General features: G+C 39.3%; 1 protein-coding gene across 4 annotated transcripts in view; it reads left to right on the forward strand.

Annotated features, from left to right (window-relative positions):
* Nucleotides 1-3,785: 3,785 nt before the first annotated feature.
* LOC149255395 (uncharacterized) overlaps nt 3,786-21,934 on the forward strand; it is a 32,454-nt gene continuing 14,305 nt past the window's right edge. Inside the window, exons 1-3 of one of the 4 annotated variants that reach the window (XM_089460477.1) lie at nt 3,797-3,975; nt 4,107-4,198; nt 4,486-4,587. In XM_089460477.1, coding sequence (XP_089316603.1) covers nt 3,887-3,975; nt 4,107-4,198; nt 4,486-4,587 — 283 coding nt within the window. In that variant the 5' untranslated portion in view covers nt 3,797-3,886. Of the gene's footprint in view, nt 3,976-4,082; nt 4,199-4,485; nt 4,588-21,934 lie in introns of all 4 variants that reach the window. The other 3 variants (XM_089460476.1, XM_089460479.1, XM_089460478.1) reach the window with 3 other exon arrangements.

Raw genomic sequence — 21,934 nt, forward strand, 5'->3', positions numbered from 1 at the left:
TCTCTTCTTCATGGTAGAAAGTGCGAAATGATTTGATTTGGGCAGCTTGTTCTTTTTCTAAATCTGAAGAAGAGATCTCCTTACTTTCCAAATCCATTTGCAGGTCTGATAAAAACTGAACTATCTCCTTTCTGTCCTGGTAGGAGAATTTGAGGGTTCTTTAATCCATTTTTCCAAAGCTCTCTTGGTTATTTTTAGTTTTTTCTCCCACACGAAGCTGGGAGATCCTATCACGGGTATGGACCATGCCTCTAGAACAATTTCCATGAACCCTTCTTTCCCTGACCAAAGCGGGTTGAATCTAAAGGGGATAGGGCCCAACTTTTCTTCCTCTTCCAGTTGTAAGAGAATAGGTTTGTGATCTAAGGCTAGCATTGGGATAATTTTCGAGGAGATCAGTATTTTTCCTAGCAACAAAGAGCTCTACGCTAGGAAACAATCTAAGCGAGCAGAGATGTGTTCTACCCCATCTCTATTGTTTGTTTAGGTGTAAATACCTTTCTTCGATTTGAAGTCAAGAAGACCCCAATGAAGTATTAGCTCCTCTACTAATGGAAGCATTTGGTCCCTGCCACTATTTCCACCTATCTTTTATTTTGGATCAATGATGAGGTTGAGATCTCCAACCACTATTATATTCTGAGGGGAGTAAATGTCTAAGAAATCAGACAAGGTCTGCCAACATTCTTTCTTCTCTGTAAGGTGGACTGGAACATAAAGGTTGAAGAGAGAGATGGAGAGCTTACTAGAGAGGTGTTGAAGTTCGGTGAATATCCAATGTTGGGTCTCAAAGGAGCTTTCTAGTTGATACTTGTCCTCCGACCACAATGTTGCTAGGCCACTAGGGGAACCTCTTGCACTAATGGCCTTTCTTGCATTTTTCCCCATTTTAATTTGCTGATCTCAAGAAGGGTTTCCCCTTCAATCTTAGTCTCTTGGAGCATGAGGATCTCGGGAGTTTCTATTTTCAGAAGATCTTTGACTGCTTCAGCTTTCGAAGGGTTCCCCAAGCCTCTGCAATTCCAAGAGACTAGTTTCATTATTTAACAGGATTGGAGTGAGTTGATCCCCCCTTAGAGGGCCTTGTTCTAGTGTTTCTCCCGATAGACATTTCAATGGTGGATTGGCTGCCTTGCATTTTTTGCCTCTCCGCCTCTTCTTCCTTGGATTCCTTATGAGATTTCCTTCCAACTCTTTTAGAGGGTCTCTTGAATGTCTCGTCTTCCGATGACCCAGAGGTTTCCAGGGGTTTTTTCCTTGTCATTTCTGCATATGTAGGTGAGGAGGAGGTTCCTGTTGGGGAGTCAAGTTGGGTTACTTCTATGTTCTTCTTTTCTACTTCGAGTGAGGGAACTTGGCATTCAATCTCCTCTATCTCTATTTCTGGAATTTCGATTGAAGTGCTAAGGGTTTCGAATGGGTTTATTGAGGCTGTTGTCTTTGGTTGTTCTCCTCTTCCTTCCGTTTGAACCATTCCTGTTAAGGGAGTTCCAGACTCCATCGGTACCTCTTTCCCTTTATTCTTATTACTCTCCTTGGCCTGGACTGCTTTCTGCACCTGGATCCATTTTTCTCATGTCAACTTCTCTAGATCTTCCTCCTCCTTTTTTTTTTGCAGTATCTTGCGAAATGCCCATATTCATGGCAATTTCTGCATTTGAATGGTAGCTGCTCGTAGTCTAACTCTTGGATATAAGACCAGTCTGCTATTGTTAACTTTATGGCTTCAGGTAACCCTATTTCCAAGTTGACTTCAACGCATATTCTTGCACATGAATGCTGATCCCTTATCTTTCCTCTGTCTATGTATTTTCCCAGGGTGTTACCAATCGTTTCTAGTGACTTTGGGTTCCAATAGTGCAGTGGAAGATGAGGGAGGCGCACCCACACTGGAACTGCTGACGGCACATCTTGTGTCGGATCGAAATCTGGTGACCATGAGTTTAGATACAGACCCTGAGGTCCCATGAAATATGGTCCATTCCTAAAGATGAGATTTCTGTCTTCTACTGAATAAAAAACAAAGACAAAAAAGCCCTTACCAACTAGAAAACTTCCGATGCCTTCCTTTACTAGTGGTCGCCAGTTCCTCTGAACCCACACCTCTACAGCCTTGGGGGAAGGCCATAGCCCTATAAATTGACCGATGAGCCCTCTTTCAGCTAAGTTCATAACATATCTGCAAGAATCTTCAATGGGCAGGGCGACTGTGGGGATGTTGTCAAGTTTCTTTACAAACTTGCGCTGAGTTTCCCTTGCTGGGCGTTTACTACTATCGCCGATCAGCTTCTTGAATGCAAGGATCTCTGGTGGAGGAGGAGGGGCCTCAGGGCCCCCTCCCAGGGCCATGACGATGAAGGGAGTACTCAGATCGCACCAGGGGCCGCTGCACACGCGAAGCAGAGGTTTTCAAAATGGTTCCCCAATAGGATTCCACTTTTTTAAATTTTAAGAAAGTAAAAAATTAACCAATTTTTTTTAATATATATATATTATAAAACATAATGAGAAAAGCATTTCAAAATTACCATAATTTTGGAAAGTTAAAATAAAATAAATAGTTTTAAATAATATTATTTGAAATATTACAAAAATTTATTGTGAATTTAAATGGGATAAACATATCTCATAGTGAGAATAGAAAAATATGATGGTGAGAATAGAGAAATATCATAGGAAAAAATGCAAGTTATGAAAATCATAAGTCAATAATGTTTAATTATTAATTTTATTACTTTATCTTATTTTATTTTTATTTAATTTTGTTAAATTAAAATGTTTAACATTATAGAATAAGACAAGAGATTTCAACATGTTTAAGAATAGAAGATATGAGATTATATCTCTTCCATACTCTATTTGCTTAGAGAACTTCTCTATACATAATTTTTTTTTGGACATTTCTTTGGAAACAAATTGAGAAAATTTAGAAACCTTGGATTACAAACAAATTCAAGATTAAAAGTGCAGTTCCTTATGCTATCTTGTTAAGTGAAACAGGCGCTGCTCCTATTGAAGCAATTGCTATGGTGAGAGTCATAAGGTATTTAAAAAAAAAGAGCAAATGGAAGAGGGTAGATGGCTTAATGTTGTTTTTAATGACATATTGTGCAACAGAAAAACTACTTGGATGCAACAAATTAACAAATATTTTAGTATATAGGGTATTTGCTTGAACACGTGTCCCATAAACAACAAAGAGATAAAATCTTTTGTTATGGATAAGTTCCACAAACGTACTTGGGATAAGGTACTAGGAATAAATAAAAAATACTATATTGAAGTGTTTAATCCCACTTATAGTCATCAACCAAAAGCATACATAAAGGCCAATATCTCTTGGAGAGCCAAACTTTTTATTGCTCACTTAAAGACTAATTCTCATCAACTCTGTTGTGAAAAAGGGCGCTAGAAAAGACCAAACAAAGTGTGGGAGGAAAGAGTATGCATTTTTTGTTCCTCCGGAAAAGTGGAAACATAAAACATTTCATTTTAGAATGTAAGGCCTTCAAAGACAACAAGGAAAGTTATGTAGATAAGCACGTAGGTAGCTCTTGGGATAATCTATTTAACCAGGGTTTGTCAAGAAACTAAAAACATTTATTATAAAACTTCACTGAAAAATGAAGAAATACATAAAATAGAGAAGAAAACCCAATCTGTTTCATAGACCATCCTTAATTTCATCACGTTAAAATAATTTATAATATATATATATATATTTTTTTTTTCCGCCCCATGTGAAAATGATGGATGATCCTTTTGCTGTTGAAGATATCTATGCTACTATATAACATTGTAACAGCGTTAGTGTTGCCAATCTGTTTTAAATAACATCCATCTCTCTTACATTTTAGGTTATGCATTTATCTAAAGATTCCATTCGATGGATACACTGAAAAGCAACAACAATGGGACACAGAGGAACAAAGCCAATTCCTTTTTGAGATCATGGGCTTGGAAGAGAGAGCACAGGTGCATCCTATTGCGTTGATTTTGATTTTGAATTTGATTTTCAGCCATATATGCATGGAGCGGTTTGCAGGAAGTAAGCCTTTTTTGTGATTGGGATTGGTGGGCAGGCCTGATAAGGACCGTTTTGACAGGCCTTACCATCACAAAGTCATTGTTCAGGGTGTTCCACATGACCTGGTTATCCATCAAGCTCCTTTCAAGACGACTGGTTTTGCATCTACAGGTTTGCGGGCCTCCTCACTTTCACATGCGTCTGCATTCAATGCTCTGTTTCACCCACACATTATAGCAATTTCCAGAGAAAACTTTAAACTTTGATCAGTCTTTACCCTGTAGAGGTTAATATCGGCAACGCATTTTTTCTTCTTACTTTATTTCCATTATTATTCTCCACACCTATTTGAATTTGTCTGGAAACTTTGCTGACCCTGTAAAAGGAATAAGGGAATTTTCAACGTTAATTTTGAAACTTGATTGCGTTTGATGTTTGTTTTCTTTTCAACTGTGCAGTATGGGACAGCGCAATAGTGTTGTCCAAGTATCTGGAAAGGCTACCCCAAAAGGTGGAGGGCAGGAATTGCATAGAACTTGGAGCAGGGTGTGGGCTTCCAGGTTTTGTTTTTGAACTCATATTGTACACCTTTGTCGCAAGGTAGTGAGGAGGGCGGGGAGGAGATGCGGGATACAAGGATCCGAGTATTTTTTATTTTATTTTCAAGTGTTCCTTGTATTATATATAAAAGACACGTGTTACATTAGTATGATTCAGATCCCGTACTCCTGGCAAATTAAAGATATATGGAATCTTATTCCAAGATTTGGATTTGTTGGAACATTCCTAAAACCCCTACAATTAACCATGAGAGATAAAGATGGCAGGCCCTTTTCTTGAAAGGTCTTTAAGTAAAATGGGGATCCATCAAAAGATGACGCACACCTGATTCTCCAAAGAGCAAATAGAGTCACAATCTTGATGGAATCCACATTACCATGAAGTGATCCTTGATTACAAAGGTGCAATCATGCCATGGGCAGCTTTCTAATGGATCTGGCCACGAAATAGAGCATCAGGCAATGAAATATAACCTGAAACTTGGTGACTAGCCAGTGGGAAGTATTCTTAGCTGCCCTACTGTCTGAAAAGGGATGTTTAACAGGTTCCTTCTTTTAACAGTGAAGACAAAAAAGGCTCTACGAAACCAGATTTTGCTAGACATTCATTCAGTGGAAGACCTTGGTAGGTTACCAACTAGGTGAAAGCCCTTAGTTGATAATGAGCTCTAATTCACCACATCTTTTTCAAAGTAAGTATCCAACATTTTTCTATACTTTTTAACCCACCTCTTATTCGTGATTGGCACAAATCTGGTTCTAGAGTAGAGGACTTGGCATAATTTACGAATGTCTAACACAAAACTAGCTGATCACTTTTCCATCTCCAGTCCCTCTAGATTGGCCCTTCAATGAGGCCACGACTTTTGGACAGATCCTCCTTAGGTATGAGCTTTTAAAGATTAGAGATTGCTACTTTATTTGGATTTAGCAAATTTTTCTCCCTTGTTATAACACACGTTCTTGCATTTTTGATGCTTAGTGACCCAAATTTCTCCTCACACGACTTCTCCTTTTTGCCTCAGCCTCTTGGTTAAGCATCTGGGCTGGTGAACAATTACTATGCCCGACGTTTTCCGAGGCCATATTGGCCTGTATGGAAACTCCTATCCATGTTCGACACCTAAAAGTTCCACTTTAACATACAAGGGACTTGCTTCCCAGCTTCCAAGTTTCTTTTCAAATTAGGGATCCTAAAGGACTTGCTTCCCAGATTCCAAGATCCTTTTCAAATTAGGGATCCTAAAATTACAAACTCCTTTGGTGATTCAATAATATCACTCATCCTAAATGGGGATTTTAGGTTACTTACATGTGTGCTATTTCCAAGGGGCCTCGCATTGAACAATGAGGACACTTACAATCGATTTAGCAATCAAAATCGTTCCCTGAAAAACAATATCCATTAGGGCTAGTTCGCTTTCCTTTAGAAGAATGCAAAATTTCCATAGTACCATGGGAAGCCCTTTGTTACCCCTAAAATTGGACGACACATATAGTCCACATACTGCCTTGGATATTCCGCTGGTTGGCTCATCAAGATTCAAAACATATCTAAACCTAAAATGATTATAGTGATCTTATGTTTGATTTTTGTATTTTTAATATTTTAACATAAATAAAAACACACCATTTGGATTCTTTAACTATTGCGACATATGAAATAGACTACAATAGCAAAGCCAAACAATGGAACATGAATATTTACCTTGGAAACTCATGTAAGCAAATCAGTGATCAATGAAAGGATTGTGCCTTTTGTCTTCCTATATTATGGAGTTTATTATACATTTTACAAATCTATCCATGCTTATTGCAATGCTATGAGACACTATGGTCATTTGCAGTCCTCTACAATATGCTTTTGTCCTTTTACTCTATTAGAATCTCCTCTACACTTTTGCTCATATAAAGGAATAGCTAGCGGAGAGTGGAAAAGTGAACCCTTATCTCTCTTTCTAGGTTTTTAATTTTAATAGCTAGAATTAGGGTTTGGTTTAGGGTTTTCAAACCCCCTTGGAACCTCCATGATGCTTCTAGAAGTTTCTAGTGGATTCTCACTCATTACTAACTCCCCATTTTTTAATTACCATGCATTGACATGGTTGTCACATGGACCTACAAGGAATATTTAGAGCATTACCTTGTCAGTGCTATAACTTTTAACACGTGAACTCCATTTTAGGTTCACAATAGCTTGCTAGAAAAATCGCAAGGAGAAGAACAATTTATATCTAGCTTGAGCGAAGCCTATGGCAATCCTTAGTTGTCGCAAGGCCAAGCCAACATGTTTAGGGCCCCAAAAACGAGTTGTATACTAATGAACCAAAAATTGATAAACTCAATACCATCTATTAGATGTCCCAAATTCTAATCTCCTCAGTCGAGAGCATCAATAGATTCATATGGTACTTATGTAGATTCATTTTTGATCAACTACATTAACAATTTATCTAGTTTCTTGTAATGTGTTAATGAAGGTAACTGACAAGAATTGTAATAAACATGACTAGCTTGAAGAATCACTCTTGCCACCATAAGCTTCCCGTCTAATGACAATTATTTGAAATACCACATTTGAAGTTGTGTGTGCTAGCTTTGAAACCATCTATCCCACATCTTTAAATGCAGGGCATCATCACCAAAAAGAATGCCCAAGTATCTAATGATTACCCTTGTTTAATCCTTTTTCATTGTTTCGCCAAACCAATCAAGAGCACCCCATCCCCTGTAAATCTAGAATCTAATCTGTGCTCTCTTATCACTGCAACCTGGCTTTACAAGAGCTATCATGCATTCCATCTTCCCTTCAATCACATTTAGAATGAGCTGATTACAAAAAGGAAGTCATATGCAAAGTGGTTATTAACTATTGTTGAAAATAGTAGCAAGAAAGGTCCTTCTTTGACTTGTGCCTTAGTCAAAGAGACCAGAAGCAGTTTTTCCTTAGCATGCACGAGTTCCTAAAAGTTAGGACAAGTTCCTAAAAATTAGGGTGAGTTCCTATAAGTTAGGACAGTTCATGAAGCAGCTTGATTGATATGCAGGAATGGAAGGCTTAGTTGTTTTCTAGTGCGAGTTAGATTTGGGAAAAGGACGAGTGATTGAGTCTTAGCTCTAAATTGAGACTAGACGAGTTACAAGAGTCAGTTTGACTCTGTTAACTCAACAATCACAAGTCGACTTCCTAAAATACAACTTGTCAGATTTAGCCTATGTGAATTGCTTATAAGGAGGATGAAGGCACCATTGTACATCATTGTTTTGTGAGCACGAGTTGGTGAGACAAAGCAATATAGAGGAAAGGCTTGTGTGTGTGAGCTTGTGAGAGGAAGAGCATGTAAGAGAAGCTTGTGCGCAAATTTGAGGAGGAATATCCCTTATGCAAGAGAAGCTTGTGAGCAGATTTGAGGAGGAATTTCCCTTGGGATTTGTGCAAGGATTTAGGGAGAATCCCTTAAATAATAGGAGCAACCTATGCACATAGAAATAGGGAGGCAGGATTAGGCTACTTGCAGGTGTTTCAATCCTAGTTCAGGCAGGGAGAACCATTGTGTTTTCTGTTGAGACAATATTGTATTGTAAGAGATCTATTAATCATTCTTCTCTCAATAAAATTCTCCAACAAGCAAAGGGTTTTCCTAGTTGGGTTCCCTAGATATTTTTTTTTTTTTTTTTTTGTCTTGATTATTGAATGATTGTGTTTATTTCTGTTCCTATTTCGTTGCAAATAAGTAGAAATAAGTTGTGTCCTAATGAAAAGAAACTAGCTTTCAGATTGTTCATTAAAGTAATTGCAGATTTTCGTGGATTTTCTACACTTGGATTTACAAGAGCTATCATGCATTCCATCTTCCCTTTAATCACATTTAGAATGAGGTGATCACAAAAAGGAAGTCATATGCAAAGTGGTTTTCAATTATTTTGCCCCCTCTATGCATGAGCACCTAAAATTTTACCTTGATCCCTGGCAAACTAACTCCATGGAAAATTGTGCAAAGTGTAAAATAAGTGGAGTGGTTCGCATGTATGATAGGTTCAAGGTCCCAGGACCTTCAACAACTTCCCAAAAATAGAAAAGTCTTACCTCCAATGTGCAATCTTTTCATTGCATTAAGTTTGACAAAATTAACTCCTCCGAATAATAACAAAATATGATCCAAGGTGTTTAAACTCAAAACCTGTGCAAATGGGCAAGATAAGAACCCAATGAATTCTCTCCACTGTGCAATAACCTCAACCCTATTAAGTTTGGCCAAGTCAACTCCCAATAAAATACTTGAAGATGATTACAAGTTATCAAATAATGTGAGCCCTAGAGTGTTGAATTTTGTAGCTATGGCCGGTCTTCATAATTAATATATTAGCCCTTGAAATATATAATGAAAACGTAAGACATGTTCTTCATGTAATTTTTATTGATTAGCCCATGAAATGATTAATATAAGTCATGTTAGTCATGTTGGTTTCAAAAGACAAAATTTTGAATTTTGAATTTTTGGCTCCAAACTTGTCAAGTTGGCCCTTCTTCAAGTCAAGTTAGCCCCAGGCAGAGAGACACCCATTCAGCCAGGCAGAACACTATATATATGACACTCGACCTACTCCACAAGGCACCATTTGACCTGACACACAAGACATCTTCTGATCTGAGTGAAGGATGAATAGGACTAGAAAGGATGAGGACAAGAAGAACATTTCTTTCTCAAAGTTTGACCTTGCATCTTCTCTCTCTATTGAATTTACACATGTGATGTTTTCTTTTGCATATTTGGTAGCAAGTCTGAATTATAGTGTTCAAGAAGAGGCCGTAGAGCAGGCCAAGACTTTTGGGCAGCATTGTAACTTGACATAAGGGTGGTTTGACCTGGTTTGACCCAGTGTTGCACTAATCACCAAAAAAACGCAATAAAATCGTTTTATCGCGATTTTTTCAAAAAGAAGATAAAATCGGGTTTTTTTTTTGCTGATTTTTATGAAAAATCACGATTTTTTGGGAAAAAATCGTGGAAAAAAAATAAAATAATTAATTTATTTATTTATTTTTATGAGGAGGAGGAGGTGAGCCAAGCTACCCTGTCACAAGTAGAGGACGTGGTCTATCTCCTGTAACTCCTAGTTCTTCAGCTTCTAAAGCACAACAGAGTCCACTACCAACTCCACCGACATCTACATCTAGAGGGGCAAAGGAAATCAGTAGTATTAGACTTTAGATATTTGGTTCATTTCATTGTATATGACATTATGACTCATGATATGAGATACATTATTATATTTTTTGTTGATATTTTGAAGTTGAGTTGGGAGTCATGAGTCATGACTTACTATTCAGGACATGATTCATTGTTACGTGTGATGTGGCACTAGAAATGATATTAAACATCTTATATATTAGTTCTTTTATCATATTTATGTGTCAATGTATTTATTTTATGTTGTAGATGCTTTAGATATTAAAAAAAATGCAAAAAAATGAATATTTTTGTATGTTACGATTTTTTTCCCGATTTTCCCGATTTTTTCCGATTTTTTCCCCGCGCCGATAATATCCCGATAATGATAGTTGCAACATTGGTTTGACCATAGTGATATTGCTGGTTCGGTTGATGTTGTTCTTGGCTAGAAGATTTAGATGTATCTCTGTTGAACTTGATAATTTCTCTAAGGAAAAGGTTGCTGGTTTTCCCCCCATATGGGTTTTCTCAGGGAAATTCTTGTGTCTCTTGTTTGGTAGTCTCTTTATGATCCTATTGGCATTTTGTTTATGTTGTTGAGATCTTATGTGTAATTTCTTTACGATGAATTTGAATACATGAAAAGATTAATGTAAGAAATCAAGTAATTATTAGTTAGAAGATCCTATTTAAAATCGACTTGGAATTAGAGCAATGGTGAAAGAGTAGCCTTGAAGAAGAAGTCGTTCTTGTATCAAGCGAGCCCCTAGGGCTTGATTATGTCACTAGCCCTAAATGTCATAGTTCAACAAGCACATTCCAAAAGAAGGCCGAAACTCCATTGTGGAGAAAGGAGTCCTAGTTTAATATCACAGTTTGCAAGAATAACAAAGATCTGTCTGTGCTTCTGATTGAGATTATAAAGAAGGCGAAAGCCCTAAGCCTCAGTCCATCTATTAAAGGATCAAAGACCTCAGGACTTGAAGAAGTCGAAACAAACCTCAGTTTGTTTCAATAGGCCAAGGTAGCCTTAGAGTTTGTGACAGAAAATTGAAAAGGCCTCAGGGTCTATTGTAGGGAGCTGAAAACCTCAGATGAAAGATACAAAGGCTGAAAATGTCCTAGTCATATCACAAATAGGCCGAGAAACCTCAGGAAGGCCGAGGGCTACATGAATAGGCCATGGGCCTAGTAGAATCTAAATCAAGAGCCTCAACCAGTGAATGTGTCTTCAACTCAAATCTGCTTGCATTGCAATCCTTAGGTTGAAAGATATGTATTATTGCTCTCAATAATCTTGGCTACAATTAATAAAGATTTCACTTCAGTATAATGATGCTCCTTTCGAAGAGATAAAGGGATAAATCATTACTATGTTAAAAGGATTAAAGAACTTGCATTCAATGAAGTGAGATCATTTTTTGAAAGTTGACAAGATGTATCTCACCTAAACCTCAAGTACAAGCAAGAAGGTTGTGCCATTTGTCATAAAGTAGATCAAGAGTGAAGAATTATATGGAAGATGCTTTGCATAACAGAAGGGTTGATACTTAATATCGATGGCAAGGTTGAAGTATTTCTTGTAAAGTTCTCCTTGAAGTTTTGTTCTAAGACTGACATCATGACATACTATTTAATCCATAGCTTGAAGGGTTCTGTTGTATAAGCACATGACAATGATATAATGTTCAAGGAAGCCTACAAATGTATAAAAGGAACCAACAAGACCATGAGAAGTCTATTTGATGCCTAGAATACAAAGTATGTATCGTCACCCAAATTACTCATAGTAATTTCATTTTCAGTTCGAAGTTTTTATTTTGGTAACATTCTTGCAAAGGAAATGATCACTTAGTAGCCTTGTCAATAAATGGGTTTGGTTGAAAAGTTTATATCAAAGTTGTTTCATAATCTACTTCTCAATCAGATCCACAGTATGTGGCAAAGGTCTGATCCACAATTATCCTTGGAGAAAGACAATTATAATAGCAAAGGATGCTGAAGAAACCCTTTCTCCTATAAGTTCAATGATGCGATTCACAATGATCTTCAATCATGCTCATATTGTTAGATACACCTCTGATCTGTAGTATGAAAGTCATTTTGATATTTCAATAAGTGATGACAACATTGTGGCTCAAAGCAAGACAAAGCAACATAAGGGAAATATGTGATCTACACACGTGCTAAGCGTTTGAAGAATGCTTTTCTTTGGAGATGTTGCAAAGCAAGACGTTTTTGAAAGCTCTTGAAGCGTTGATGCTATTTGTTGTCATAAATGCATTGCATATGCTGCTAACATTGATTGTTGATAGGGTATTTGAGTACTAAAGGAAGGGACCTATTTTATGAAATATGAATGCTCAAGATCACTATCACTAGTATGCAGAAAGCACACCTTGATGGAGCAAGTTCATGACATTCTTACAGTAAAGAAGTAGTCGAGTCTCCTTCAAGTTTGGATACCAAAATCCTCTCAAGAAAGATGAATCATGTACAAAACTTGATGTGTCCTTATTATTACTACTATGATGAAGTATAGGCTTCTTGGGTTGAAAGGGTCAAAATCATTGTCTAGCTGAATCTAATTTGATGCTAGAATATCACTGCTAGTAATGCTAAAGCAGTATCCAAGTATGTTATGGGTCTGTCATATTTATCTCTTGATGCAGACATCTCTCTGGAAGATCCTTGATATTGACACATTTGCTTAGTCTAATATCAAGATGGAATATCCTTGATTGTTTATTGAGGCATTGGGACTCTATGGGTTTTGGACATTTGGATATAAGAATTGGCACATTACAAAGAGGTGTAAAATGAAACTAGGGTTTATCCTAGAAGACTAAAAATTTTGGATGTAAAAATCCTAGGGTTTGTAGATAAAACCCTAGATCTGGATTAATGTTTCCGCTGAAAGAAGAAACCCTAGCTCATGCAAGGAAGGAATGAGATGATAAGGACGAGGTTGATAAATTTGCAAAATGGATGCAAGAAGGCTAAGATCAAGAGGCAGTTGACAAATTCCCCTCTATCCTCAAAAGATAAGTATTTTATATCTCTCTTCCTTGATTATTATCATTATTGTTTTAGTATTACCTAGCCTCTTGTCTGTTTTTCTCTTTGTTGGGTTATACTTGTTCTCCCATGGTCTCCTAGTGAGGATTGCAGGGACACAGTGAAGGATGCCAAGGCTCTGACAATAGATGGAAGTAATGGAAGAACAAGGCAAAGCTTGTGACAAGAGAACTTGCTTAGAATCAGTGATTTGTGTTGAGAAATATTGTACTAGATGAGATCCGAGCTTAGAGGGAGCAGGTAGATCAACAAGTTTGAAGTATACCTTGATTGTGCTAGAGAGAAGTCAATGGTGACTTGCAAATGGATCTACAAGATCTATTGTGCAGCAGATGGTAGCATAGACAAATACAAAGCAAGAGTTGAGAATAGAAGGTTCTCCTAGAAAGAGGGAGAGGATCATAACAAGACGTTTGCTCTAGTTGTCAGAAGGACTCATGTGTCAGAGGAAGCAATTGTGGCAGAAAGATTTGCTTCTGTAACAAAGGGAGCAGTCAGGTAGCCTTGTTTTAGTTTCGAAGGGAGTTGACTTTTGAGTTGAAGATGATGGACCATCATAGAGATTCTCAGTCTAGATAGCTAATATGCTAGAAAACAACAGTGGCAAAGGGAGCATTCAGGATTGCCAAAGCATAAGATGTTTCAGAAAGAACATCTAGTTAGGGTAATCAGAAAGTATTTGATCAACTTATGATTGAGCCAAGGCATGTGGCTCAACATGTGTTGAAGTACCAACATGGTAGAGTTGGTCATGGCACAGTCAGTTATGGTTGAGATATGTCTTAAATAGTGAAGTATAACTGCAGGGATACATAGATTTAGATTGGGCCGAGTGCAGAAGATAGAGAGAGCTTATCAAGATATTGCTTCCATTTGGGCTTTGTGATGATTTCTTGGGTGAGCAAGAAGCAAACATCTTTTGCACTAGTATTGCTGAGGTCGAGTATATTGCAGCTTGGCTGGCAACTTGTGAAGCAATATGTCTTAGAAGCTACTTGCAGAATTGTCTTGATTAGGTGCAGGTGATGATCATGATGACAGGTTGAAGCACAGTGAGATCTAGTACCGATACATGGTACAAAAGGAAGTAGTATGGCTTCAGTACTATTCCTCAGTTAAGAAAATTGCCGACAAAGCCTTTGTTCCAGGATGAAGTCTATATACTTCTAGAACAAGTGTTGATTGATTGAGCATGTCTCTCTTGTTGATTTGTGGTAGCATCGAATGTGCTCTAGCCATGAAAATTGTTGGAGAGGTGTTAAGTTATGGTATGTTCTATGCTTATAACAGTTTACTTCTTTCCCTTATTATATTCCACAGATTAACAATCACATGTACATAAAGTAAAGTGCAGATAGAACATTAAATGATCGACATAAAACAAGCCAAGACAAGAGACACAAGATGTGGCGGCTAGCCAGGGACAAACCCCACAATGTGTGGGGAAACCCTTTGATCAAATCTTCGTTTACCTTCAATAATTCAGCAGAGAGAAATAGTACAATAAATCTGATTCATATCAACAGTAGCAAACCCTAGATCAGCAACATCAACATTAGCAGCGTCATCATCAAACTAGGGCAGACGATATCTCACAAACCGACCGTTGGATCGGCTTGATTCCACCACCAAAAGTTGTGGCTTCCAGAGGAGGTTCAGATGAACCTACAACGCAGTTCAGATGAGGAGATCTTCTAGTCCACGTAGGTCAAACTTTACTTCTGCAGTTGCAACTTCAGTTTCGACAGCTTCCGGCTTCAAACTAGGGCAGTCGATATCTTGCAAACCGTCTGTCGGATTGACTTGATTCCACCACCAAAAGTTGCGGCTTTCAGAGGAGGTTCAGATGAACCTACAACGTAGTTCAGATGAGGAGATCTTCTAGTCCACGCAGGTCAATCTTTACTTCTGCAGTTGTAGCTTTAGTTTCAGTAGCTTCCGGCTTCACATGTGTGAGGGAGAGACCCTTTTCTGCGTAGTAAAGAAGAGACTCTTTTCTGCGCAGGAGAGAGAGAGAGATGTGATGAGATGAGTGAGTCCAAATGAGGAAAAGTCCTCCTGTATTTATACACAATGTTGGTGTTTGAATAGATGTGATTGTTGGGCATCTGAGCCTACATGAGTTGTAGGTCGGCTTGATAATAATTCCATAATAAAAATAAATTCATACTCCAAGAATACTTATCGGAATCAGATGATCTTTATATCAATCCTACACCTCTCGACGAGAGGAATCTAATAAAAATATTATCAGCCATGAATAAGATGACCCACATGAAGTTTTGCCCTAGTTGCCAATTTTAACACTCCCTCTCAACTAGGGAGAACTCCATCTGCAATTTGTCTATCGGTCATTACTATTCATCCATCAAATGCACTGCCCTGTACAGCCTGTCCCTTGCCCTGCTCTGCTCTATTTTGCCTGTTCTGCTTTGTCTTGTTTTGCCCTGTACTGATCTGTATTGTTCTGCTATGCTCTTGCATTGTCCTGTTCTGCTCTGCTTTTGTCTGAATTATGAAGAAGAAGAAATGATCGAGGATTTATCATACTGACTCAAAGTTAGTCTCAGAGTATGTACCACTAGTCCCAGACCAGTCTCAACCAACCCGAAGTCAGCGTCATAGTGAGTACAACTCCATTGGTCCCAGACCAGTATCATCCTCCACTGGCTCAAAGTCAGTCTCAAAGTGCGTACCACTGGTCCCAGACCAGTCTCAATCGACTCGAAGTCAGCTTCATAGTAAGTACCACTCCTACCACTGGTCCCAGACTAGTATCGCAGTCTCAGAGAGTGTACCACTGGTCCCAAAGTAGTCTCAACCGACCCGAAGTCAGCGTCATAATATGTACCACTTTCACTAGTCCCAGACCAGTACTGCACTGACACGAAGTCAGTGTCAGAGTATGTACCACTGGTCCCAGACCAGTCTCAACCGACCCGAGGTCAGTGTCATAGTATGGTACAACTCCTACCACTGGTCCCAGACCACTATCATTGATCCCAGATCAATGGAGGTCATCCTAGCGTAGGGAGTACGGTAGATACAACAATGCGTCCATCGATACTACTATGGTCCCTAACTTCATTTCCCTGCTCATTGATCAGATGAGAGGTACTTCCCATGAGTCCCAGACTACATGGGTAGGATGCCTCGACAAGAGAACAATTCAATGCTGTCCTCACAGGAGAACACATCAATCTTGCTACAACCGCCATGGAGAACACATCAATCCAGGCCGCCATGGAGAACACATCAATCCAGGCCTCATAGGAGAACACATCAATCCTGCTACAATGTCGCCACTGGATGTACATGTATACCACCAGGGGATAGTGAATCATCTTGTGGTCATATGCTGCTCTAAGAAGCACCCTGCACCCCCCTGGAGCTCCCAAAGTTCAATGCATCATACATGACCCTCATCGAAGGGTCTTTGAACAACTCCAAGTTGTTCTCGGAAAGTCAGAAATTTTACTTTCCCAAGGGGTTTTGTTAGAATGTCAGCGACCTGTTCATCTGTACTGATATGTTGGAGCCTTATAGCTCCCCGCTACACCATATCTCGAATATAGTGGTATCTGATATCGATATGCTTGGAGCGATCATGAAATACGGGATTCTCTGACAAACGAATCCCACTCTAGTTGTCACAAAGGATCACGGTGGTATCCAATGTAAATCCAAATAGCTCACTGAAGAGCTTTCGCAACCAAACTGCCTCACAGGAGGCCATGCTGGCAGCAATATACTCTGCTTCGGCGGTGCTCAAGGCCACCGACTTCTGCTTCCTGCTCATCCAGGATATCGAAGCAGATCCCAAGGAGAAACAACACCTGGAAGTGCTCTTACGGTCCTCCACATTGCCTGCCCAATCAACATCTGTGTATCCAAATAGTCTCACATCTTCGGCAATGTATCTTAACCCATAAGTGATAGTGCCACAAAGATATCTCAACAGATTCTTGGCACCAATCCAATGTATGTGGTGGGGTTCAACCATATGTTGACTCAACGTGTTGACTGCGAAGCATATATCTAGACGGGAGTTCACTAAGAACATTAATGCTTCGACGAGTTGCCGATACTCGGTAGCATTTCGTAAAATAGGTCCAGCAGCACTACCGCTTAACTTCTTGAAGTCAAGCTCCATCGGGGTAGTTACAGGCTTGCAATCCACCATATCGAATCTTTCCAATATCTTCACCACATATTTTCCTTGAGATAGGAAAGTTTCTCCTGGCTTCTGCCACACTTCAAGTCCTAGGAAATAGTGCATCAGTCTTAGATCCTTCATTTCAAATTTAGAAGTCAACTCCCTCTTACATTTGAGAATGAGAGGGTTTGCACCTGTTAGAAAGAGGTCATCCACATACAACACCAGTATGAGAGGTTTATCATCTTCAACCTTAAAGTAAAGATTAGGATCAGCTTCTCTCCTAGTGAATCCCAGCTTCATCAAGTAGCTGTCGATCCTCTCATACCATGCTCAGGGTGCTTGCTTCAGCCCATAGAGAGCCTCCTTCAACCTGCATACATGAGATTTTCAATCATAAATCTCAAATCCTTTGGGTTGCTCCATGTAGACCTCTTCTTTGATTGAGCCGTGCAAGAACGCGGTCTTGACATCCATCTGATGTAGGTTCCATCCTTGTGAAGCGGCAAGGGCTATGATCGAGCGGATGGTCGTATATCTGGCAACAGGTGCAAATGTCTCATCATAGTCTATACCTTCCTTCTGGGAGAAACCACGAGCAACAAAACGAGCCTTATACTTTTCTGTACTTTCATCTGCTGCATGATTTATCTTGTAAAGCCATTTGGAAGTAACAACTGTCTTGTCCTGGGGTCTGGGAACTACTTCTCAGACATCATTCTTCATGATAGATTCATATTCTTCGGTCATAACATCCTTCCATACTTGATGCTTGACAGCATCTGAGAATGATGAAGGCTCATTTTGTATGATTATGCTCATGATGGTCAGGTATCCCTGATACCTATTAGGTTTCTTACTTTCACGAAAGGTTCCTCCGGGTGCAACATGTCCTTCAGCATCATCAAGTAGCCCCTTAAGCCATGAAGGCCTCTTCCTAGAAGAGGAAGGCTCATGTGGAGGAGGATCAATCAGATCCATGGGTTCTTCTACATCAGATCGTCCTTTTCTTTCGGTTCCCTGGTGTCAGCTTCTTGAGAGCTCCTCAAAGTCAAAAAACTGTTCACCTTGCTGAGAGCCATATCTTCGTCAAAGGTGACATCATGACTAATTACGACTTCCCTTTGACCGACTACATAGATTCTATAACCTTTAGTATTTTCACCATAGCCCACAAAAATTCCCTTCTTTCCAGATGCACCCAATTTATTTCTTTTCTCTTTCGGCACATGAAAATATACAGGGCTTCCAAAAATTATAAAATGAGAAACATTAGGTTTCTTACCGGTGAACTTTTCTTTAGGAGTCTTGGAACCCAATGCTTGATGAGGGCATCGATTTTGTACATATACGGCAATGTTTGCAACTTCAGCCCATAGAAACTTCAGAAGTCTTTGATCATGTAGCATGGCCCGGATAGCTTCCATAATCGTGCGGTTCTTCCTTTCCGCCACACCATTCTGTTCAGGAGTATATGGTGTAGTAGTCTCCCTCTTGATGCCAGCCTCTTTACAAAAATCATGGAACTCATTAGATTCATATTCAGTCCCATTATCAGTTCTTAAGATCTTGATCTTCTTTTCGGTTTGATTCTCGATCAAGGCTTTGAAGTGTCGAAACCAAGAGAACACTTCATCCTTCTTTTTCAAGAAGTATATCCAAGTCTTTTGAGAATAGTCATCTGTAAAAGTAAGATAATATGAATATCCTCCCAAGGAGTTCACAGGCATCATACCAGATATGTCTGAGTGAACTAGTTGTAATATATCAGAGGTCTTGCTTTGACTTGAAGGGAATGGTCCCCTTTTGAGCTTTCCTTTGGCACATCCCGGACATACACCTTCTTTCTCTACTTGGAATTCGGGCATCCCTGTTACCATTTGTCTTACATCGGGTAGAGCTTTGTAATGAAGGTGGGCAAACCTCCGATGCCAAAGTTCGGACTGAAGAGTTGTGTCACAAGACATGACACCTAGCGGACTTCCACCGACTTGATATAAAGAATCAACTCGAAACCCAAGAGTGAAAGCATCTTTAACATTATTTTTCCATATACGTACCTTGCATCATTGAAGGTTATCTTTTAGCCTTTGTCTTCCATTGCCGAGATGGATAACAGGTTCTTTTTGAGATCAGGTACATATAATACATCTTGTAAGTGAATCGTATTACCTTGATTCAATTTGAGACAAACATTGCCTACACCTTTCACGGGGTATTTCATGTCATCTCCAAGGACAATTTCCAGGTTAGTTTCTTTCTTTACCAGATTATGGAGTACTTCTTTGTAACCAGTGAAGTGTCTTGAGGCACCACTATCAATGAGCCAAATTCCCATTGAGTCCGAAGGAGCGGAGGTAGATAGAGCAGCTGGTAGATAATATTCAGCCTGCTTATTGTCAACAGTGTTAGATTCATACCTGGAATTTCTAGCCTTCTTGAATGGTTGCTCTCTTCCTTGATTTGCAGCATTCCTTTTGCCTTTGCTCTTGAATTTTCCATTCCTTCGATTACCATGAGAGGGATTTTGATCATCGTCACGGTGAGAGTCCTTTCTATTAGGACATTCCCTTGCATAGTGACCTGCTTTATTGCAAATGAAACATCGTCCTTTTCTTCCACCCTTAGGTCCAGCCTTTCTTTTCGATTTAGACCCAGAATTATTTCTTTTCTTAGCATGAGAAGAAAAAGCAGTAGGAGGACCTTTAGGCAAGGGCATTTCTTTCTCTTCTACCCTTGTTCCTTGAATGCATCTAGCCATTAATTCCTCGAAACCAGGAATTACATTATTGTTTAGAATAGTCCTGAACACGTACCATTCGGATGGTAATCCTCCAAGAGTTGTGAGTGCCATTTCTCTATCATTAATAGTCTCCCCAATAGATAGGAGATCGTTCTTGATCTTGGTGATTCTTAAGAAGTATGCTTGCATACTCTCATCTTTACCCTTCTTGATTTCCCTCAGCTTATTTCTAAGAAAAAAAACTTGATTTGCATCATTAACTTTAAATAAACTCACCAGTCTATCATAGATTTCCTTGGAGGTGTCTAGTTCAGAGATGTAGGCCACCAAGCGCTTGTCGAGAGAGTCCCGGATGATCTTCTTTGCTTTAATTTCTTCGTTCTTCCATTTGTTCGTGGCAGCAGGAGGTGCATTTGATGGAGGCTCAACAATATTGCCTCTCACATGATCCAACACTCCTTGATCCTTAAGGGTTAGATCGATAGACATCTTCCATTCGTGATAGTCAGCTTTCTCACGGAGCTTGTCTTCGGCAGGAAAGAGTGTTGAGGACCCCATCGTTCTTTTACGATAGCCTTGCCAATCTTCTCTTCGGTGATTGCTTTTGCTCTTGCTTGGGCTTTGTCTTCACCTCAACTCTGATACCATGTTAAGTTATGGTATGTTCTATGCTTATAACAGTTTACTTCTTTTCCTTATTTTATTCCACAGATTAGCAATCACATGTACATAAAGTAAAGTGTAGATAGAACATTAAGCGATCGACAAAAAACAAGCCAAGACAAGAGACACAAGATGTGGCGGCTAGCCAGGGACAAACCCCACAATGTGTGGGGAAACCCTTTGATCAAATCTTCTTTTATCTTCAATAATTTAGCAGAGAGAAATAGTACAATAAATCTGATTCATATTAGCAGTAGCAAACCCTAGATCAACAGCATCAGCATTAGCGACTTCATCATCAAACTAGGGCAAACGATATCTCACAAACCGACCGTCGGATCGGCTTGATTCCACCACCAAAAGTTGCGGCTTCCAGAGGAGGTTCAGATGAACCTACAGTGCAGTTCAGATGAGGAGATCTTCTAGTCCACGCAGGTCAAACTTTACTTCTGCAGTTGCAGCTTCAGTTTCGGCAGCTTCCGGCTTCAAACTAGGGCAGTCGATATCTTGCAAACCGTCCGTCGGATTGACTTGATTCCACCACCAAAATTTGTGGCTTTCAGAGGAGGTTCAGATGAACCTACAACACAGTTCAGATGAGGAGATCTTCTAGTCCACGCAGGTCAATCTTTACTTCTGCAGTTGCAGCTTCAGTTTCAGCAGCTTTCGGCTTCACATGTGTGAGGGAGAGACCCTTTTCTGCACAGTAGAGAAGAGACTCTTTTCTGCGCAGTAGAGAGAGAGAGATGTGATGAGATGAGTGATTCCAAATGAGGAAAAGTCCTCCTGTATTTATACACAATGTTGGTGTTTGAATAGATGCGACTGTTGGGCTTCTGAGCCTACATGAGTTGTAGGTCGGCTTGATAATAATTCCATAATAAAAATAAATTCATATCTCCAAGAATACTTATCGGAATCGGATGATCTTTATATCAATCCTACACCTCTCGACGAGAGGAATCTAATATAAATATTATCAGCCATGAATAAGATGACCCACATGAAGTTTTGCGCTAGTTTCCAATTTTAACAAGAGGCTAAGGCACATGAGATCTCCAAGACCCATAAATCGTTTTGAGAAATTCCATCCGCCCCATTATTTCCAAATTTTGTTCTGGCAAAATGAATTACATTACTTACTTCAATTGCTCGATTTGGAACAACTAATTAATATTTTTAATGGGTTCCTAAGTCTAAACTTAGGAAAATAAAAATATTAATGGGTATCAATAAAGATAAGGACGAGAAGCTTCTAAGAGACGAGGATCAATTTTGTTTTAATCTTAGCTGTTGATTATAGACTTAATCTCGGTCGTTGATTTGTCAACAAGAAAAGTATAAGAGAAGACTTGAGGGTCATTTGGAGACACACCAGCAGATACTCAGTATCTCAAGGAAAATCGATTCTCAAAGAGAAGGAGATCGATTTCAGAGGGAGAGTTGCAAGGTGGAGGAAGAGGGGGTAATTAGTAGCAGTCAGGGAGCTCAGAAGAAGTGACGCAGGGACTTTGAGAGATAGCGTAGAGGGAG

Source organism: Pinus tabuliformis, chromosome 7 (assembly GCF_031772625.1).
Source record: "Pinus tabuliformis cultivar Carrire ecotype Pingquan chromosome 7, CPIR1, whole genome shotgun sequence".
Taxonomy (NCBI): domain Eukaryota; kingdom Viridiplantae; phylum Streptophyta; class Pinopsida; order Pinales; family Pinaceae; genus Pinus; species Pinus tabuliformis.